At 31.3% G+C, this 6,526-nt stretch overlaps 1 protein-coding gene across 2 annotated transcripts; it reads left to right on the top strand.

The window, feature by feature from the left end:
* Positions 1-5,924, top strand: LOC100780047 (serine/threonine-protein phosphatase PP1). Of its 2 annotated transcripts, XR_413012.4 has the most exons (5): positions 14-560; positions 2,772-3,331; positions 3,421-3,618; positions 5,484-5,605; positions 5,701-5,924. XR_413012.4 is itself a non-coding variant. In XM_006574450.4 (4 exons), exons 1-4 carry the CDS (start codon positions 386-388, stop codon positions 5,508-5,510), a joined length of 960 nt encoding a protein of 319 aa, XP_006574513.1. In that variant the 5' UTR covers positions 1-385; the 3' UTR covers positions 5,511-5,924. The 2 variants fall into 2 exon arrangements, 1 of the variants encoding a protein (XP_006574513.1); XM_006574450.4 differs by having other exon boundaries at positions 1-560; positions 5,484-5,924.
* The last annotated feature ends 602 nt before the right edge of the window (positions 5,925-6,526 follow it).

Genomic DNA, 6,526 nt, shown 5'->3' with positions numbered 1-6,526 from the left:
ATGCTCATCATTCGCAATTTCTCCAACTTATTCTTCATTCTTTCCTTCCCTCTATAATGAGTTTAAACTTTAAACTCTAATCTTTCCAACCGAATATATTCTTGTCCTTCCCAATTCAACTGCCACCACTCGTTTCCAAGAACCTCAGCATTAACAGAACAAAAAGTGACCCTCAAAAGATTATATATATAAAAAACCAAAGCATCGATTCCCTTGTTTGAGTTGAAGTTATGTCCTTGTTTCTAAAAATATGATATGCTACTTATATAAGACTCAACAACATAAACTTCTTGGTCTTTATTCTTCTAACTTCTAAGCATTTTTTCCTCCTCTTGCTGCTTTCTTTGTTCTTTGCTTTAATTTCTTATCTTTGAGGAGCCAAAGAATGGAACGTGGGGTTCTTGATGGTATCATCAGTCGGCTGCTTCAAGTCAGAGTGAGACCTGGGAAACAGGTTCAGCTTTCAGAGGCAGAAATCAGGCAGCTTTGTGCGGTTTCCAGAGATATCTTTTTGAAGCAGCCCAATCTGTTGGAACTGGAACCACCAATTAAGATATGTGGTATCTATATGCCAATCCCATTTTATTTTTCTTTATGTTTTTTAGTCACTTATTAGTTTCTTAGTCAATTTTAGTATATGGCCATGATATTTTTTTTTTTTTATAATAGTGACACTGAAATTAGAATCTAAGACCTGATAAGTAATATCTAAATCCTCCAATACTAGACTTATCCCAGGAGAGATTTATGCTTATATATATATGTGTGTGTGAGAGAGAGATTTCAGAGGAGTTATTGACATCAATTTTGTTCCGTAAATTGATTTTTTAATACAAATTTGGGATAACAAAATGTTGTCCCTTTGATTTTGAGGTGTACTTTTTATGGAAAAATAATTCATATGGACATAGTTAGTAGAGAGGGAAAGAGAAAAGTAGAATAGAATAAGTATGGATAAGATAATTAATGTGATGTGACAAATTTTTTTTGAAAGAAATAATGAATGTAAATAGGAGTGTTTATAGGTGTCCCAAAAATATTACTCTTTTATGTATGTGTACTAAAAAAAATAAAAAAAAGTGAGATAAAGATAATTATATAAGTGGATTACTGTTTTATGGTCATACATTTTTTTTGTTTCATTAGGTTAGAATTGTGTTTAGTCTAAAATAAAATTATCCTCGGTTAGAATGAAACACAATTTTCTCACTAAATAACTCATTTCTTCCTATATAAATAGATATATACAGTGACACTTTATATCTTTGCGTCAATCCTCGTATCCAACATATATATTCCATGGTTGCTTTAATTTATCGGCAAATGGAACAACTAAACATGATTGTTGGATATTGCATTGCCACTGATTAATGCCTATATCGTGTCTAAATCAGAATATTTAGAACATGTGTTGGTCTAAATTGAAGAACGGAAGCAATTCATGTCTCTGAAACATGTGGTCCTGGATTTTATCTCGAACACCGAACAGGAATTAGGGATTAATCTTTTAACCTGTTGAGTGGAGAATAGTCAGAATACTCTTGGAAACCAAAACAGTTAGAATATTTAGTTTCTGAAACATTATGGGTCTTAGTTATACAAATGTTTTACTTTTCAGGAATGTTAAGTTGTCACTTCTGATTGTTCTTGTTTGTTGTACAAGTTTTGAATCATCCACTTTAGCTTTCTTGATTGCTTCACAAAATTATTCTTAGTTCAACTTGAGATATTCGCAAAACTTTATATCTATACCAACTACCCAGCAAAATTGTGTTCACTGTGACTTTAATCAAGCAAAATTCCAGAAAATATGTCATGAATGTTAAGTTGTCACTTCTGATTCTTGTTTGTTTCACTGACTGATGCTAATCCAATGTGATTATTGACCTTCGTCAGTGTCTAATGTTAAACTTTATAGTGAAATTGTCACCTACGTGATATATAGAGGCATATTATTGTCTCAAGTGGCAACATATCTCATTCATGTGTGCATTAAACTAGACGTCTAGAGTTTTATGCTTTTGTGCAAATTTTAGGATTCATGGCTGACGGTTTTTCCATTTTCTCACCTCATAATATTCACACCAAACATTTAGTAACAGAAAATAGTGAAATTGTTAGCCTAATAATTGACCAGTTCACTCCGAGCTAATAAAAAATTACAAGTCACTTATTTTAAACTAATAGAAGTTAGAACATGAAATTCTGTGACATGACTAAACAAAAAAATCCACCCTATTTTTCTATCTCTCTCATAACATTCAATAACTATATTCTATCTTTGTGGTTAATTTATTATAATGTATATGTACATATTCTCTTTTTTGTTGTGTAGTTGTTCTGTATAATATTCTATTAGTGTTCTGTAATATTTTAACTAAATCTAGGACATGCATGGGTTCTAAATTGTATGTTTCCTCTGACCACATACACTGTGTTCATCACATTCTGTCATTGAAGTTGCTCTAAGAGCAGTGCCATGAAATATAAGTTTTATTTTCTCTGTTCTCTTGAATTGATAACTATGGTTACCTTAATTGCTTTATTGGCAAGTAGGTACTGCTTAAACTTTGTTTATTTTCATTTCATATGTTACAGTTTTATGCCAATCTTCTCCGAGTGACTAGTGGTTATGAAGTCCATCTTCAAATAGTAATTTTTCTTAGGATTATGGCAATAATCATACATGAGTTTCTTCAGTCAAAACCAAAATTGTCTTTATTAATACAAGGTAGGAACTAATATATTGTTTCATTTCACTATGTTACCAGGAGACATCCATGGTCAATATTCTGACCTTCTGAGACTTTTTGAGCATGGTGGATTGCCTCCTCGCTCCAACTACTTATTCTTAGGCGATTATGTCGACCGTGGAAAGCAAAGCCTTGAGACAATATGTCTTCTTTTGGCATACAAGATAAAGTACCCTGAGAACTTCTTCCTCCTTAGAGGCAATCATGAATGTGCTTCCATAAACCGCGTCTACGGCTTCTACGACGAATGTAAACGGCGATTCAACGTCAGGCTATGGAAAATATTTGCAGATTGCTTCAACTGCATGCCTGTGGCAGCTATCATTGAGGAAAAGATTTTCTGTATGCATGGTGGACTCTCTCCAGAATTGCACAATCTAAGTCAGATAAGTAGTTTGCCGCGTCCAACCGAAGTACCCGAGAGTGGTCTACTATGTGATCTCTTGTGGTCTGATCCTAGTAAAGACATTGAGGGTTGGGGAGACAATGAGCGCGGAGTTTCTTATACTTTTGGTGCTAGCAGGGTGACAGAATTTCTTGGAAAGCATGATCTTGACCTGATTTGTAGAGCACACCAGGTTTTATATGCATTTCTATGAAGTTTGAGTGTGCAATTGTTGGAAGAGTTCAAGTATTGCATAACCTGCTTGTGTGTTTTCTTTTGTAGGTTGTTGAAGATGGATATGAATTTTTTTCCAATAGACAACTTGTGACTATCTTTTCTGCACCTAACTACTGTGGAGAATTTGACAATGCTGGAGCAATGATGACTGTTGATGAGACACTTATGTGCTCTTTTCAGATACTAAGGCCTGTGGAACACAGAAAGCCTAAGTTTGGTTTTGGGAGCAAAACTACATTCAAGGCTAGTACTTCTAACAAAATCTTGGTATTTTAGTTCTTGAATACAGAATTTGCACAGTAATGAATGATTGAAATAGTTTTGTGGTAGTTTCTTCATGTTGTTACTAATCACATATGGTTAGATTACTAACTAGCATAACTATATTCAGGAAATATTATTGGCAAACAATTTGCAGTAGGGAATGGTGGAAGTGGTTTCTGTGCATAATCAGTCTTAAATGGTTTAAAGTCTGAGCAGTTCTCTGATTTGTACCAGACCATATAAACATTGTTATTTTTTATCATTATTGGTTCCTAACAGAATGTTGCAGAAATTAAAGATTCTGTAAAGATCAAATGCATATACCGTATCTGACATGCCCCCATATGATATATGCACATTATAGTCTAAGTTGTTTTCTTAAGTTTATACATGCAAATGACCAAAACAAATAAGGTTTAAGATAAATTTTAGTCTTAACAATTGATTTTTTTAATCGGCAAATGTTAGTTGTTAATTGTTAATTTTTTGTTAGCAGTATGGGTCATTTACTTTTAGATGAATCAAAACCATAACAAGACTAAATCTCAAATATAGGGGACAATACTCTCATTCTCAGGGACCAAATGGCAAATAAGTGAAAATATAGAAACCTAAACCCAAACTAGAGAAAACTCTGGGAACTTAACTGTGGTAATAAAAAAAAAGGTTTATGCAACTAGAGGAAGATCTACATGAGCTAAAAATAGTTTTCCATATGATACATGAATGTATAGTAATTCACCCGTTCTATTATCATCTCAATATTTTGATAAAATGACAGAAAATGAGTTACATTATGTTAAAGATATTGCTGCATTTTTAGACTGAGTATTACATGCATCAGCATAGTATAGGAGTATATGTTCTGTTTTTGTTTTTTTTTTTTAACAGATTGAGGGCATACTGGTTAGGTTGTATAAAGCTGGTTGTATATAGGGTATGCTACCCCTTGTATCACATTAATACATTTGTTTTTGGCTCCTAAAAAAACATTATGTTAAATTTGGATTCGAGCAATCTATCTGTATATATAATTTATCTCTTATTGAAGTTTAACGAGTACTAATTACAGTATCATGTTTATTATTGATTCTAACTGTGCAGTGCAACTATAAAACTATTCCAACTAGGACCAAATTTATTATTACAGTAATGTTGTTACTTGCACATTATTGTCAATATACCATTCTTCACTTCTTTTTCAGATGATAAAACAAGAGAAACAACACATTCCAATTTGGTGTAAAAGTGTAAAAGTGGTGTATAGAATTTGGTGTGCAAATAACACAACCCTTGTTATTACGAGTATGTGCATCAGAAATAGAGGCGAAAGTACTAAAGTGTATATTAATTGCTCATACTGGTTTTGTTGCAGATCATGAAATTAGTATATTTGTCATTACATTTTTGGTATCCATTATAAAGAAGGCTTCTTAAATTGTCATACTGAATACTTCATTTATACAGTTGATGTTTGATTCATCATGTATGTCTGAGTATCATGTTCCCAAAAGATATATATATATATATATATTTTTATCTAAAGAGTCACAATAAAGTTAAAACCTATAAACCCATGCATACTATAAAATACCCCACCTCTAGGTCAACCCTTGTGATTGGTGTTCCTAAATCTATACTTGAACATAGTTACATCTTCTAGATATGAATAATTATTGGCTTTAGTTAAAATATAATTGCAAGAGTGAGTGAGAAAATATAAATCATAATGAAATTTTCTTGTTTGAATTATGTACCTACTCGAATCTCATCAATTTCTGCTATCTAAAACACCCGCACCACATGTTCTAAGTTGTTTTGCCTTTTTTTTTCTTTTCAAACAGGCAGTTCTTGATGCTGCTAGAGTATGACCCCATTGAGCTGACTTAGATCAATAAAGTTTGTAACTTGGCAAAAATTGACATGGACAAAGTGATATCCATGTTCACTTGAATGTGAAGGAAGGGTATTACAACTACCAATATACTGAAGAACATAGGAACATTATTATCTCTGCTTTTCCTTTTTAAGTATATAAGCTGAATGTGTTTTTCTGTGCAGGCACATTCTCAATATGTACAATGTTGCCAACACAAATTTAGGAAGTCAGGTTTCATTTTTCTTTTCTTTCAGTGTTTTGATGTGAGAGACAGTTATGTAATTCCCCTTTTCATATCTCCTGCTGTATTATAAATGGCAGCATACTTTCGGCTTTCTTTCTTATTACTGTTGATTCATTTTAATATTGTCAATTTCAACTTTAAATCTTTTGAAGGTTAGCAATACATTTTTTATTATACCTTTTATTATTGATTAAAATTTATTAAAAAATATAATTTTTTTTTGCTCTCACTTATTATTTAATAACATTCAGAAAAAATATTATTTAATAAACTCCGCTCATGATCTTATAATTTTTAATAAAATTTAAATTAAAATAATGTGGTATTGAGTGTATTAGCATTTCTCAAATTGTAAAATTCAAATCAATTCGGCACATTCGACATCAATTTTGTTATTTAATTTTTTTAATAAAGTGATGTGCACCAAGTATGATTTAAATATACTAAGAAATAATAAATACCGAGCTTTCTACTATTTTTAATTATTTGAAAAATAAATTTTGCATTAAATTCAGGTATAATAAATGGCCTTTTTTTTATCACTTTTAATTATTTTTAAGATTTTTGTATTTTCATATTTCCTTGTTTTTTAAATTTTTATTCTTGTTTATTTATTAAAAAGAAACATTATTTGCAATTATGTAGTTTCTTTCATATTTTTTTTTTGTTTTTCCATTTCATCATCATCATTAGCCTATTCTATTAAAATTCAAATGATTTGAACTTAGAATTCTCGGCCTTATATATAAAGCGTACTTCAGAAA

The sequence above is a fragment of the Glycine max genome, chromosome 2, assembly GCF_000004515.6.
Source record: "Glycine max cultivar Williams 82 chromosome 2, Glycine_max_v4.0, whole genome shotgun sequence".
Lineage (NCBI taxonomy): Eukaryota > Viridiplantae > Streptophyta > Magnoliopsida > Fabales > Fabaceae > Glycine > Glycine max.
This window is presented reverse-complemented; position numbering and strand designations above follow the sequence as displayed.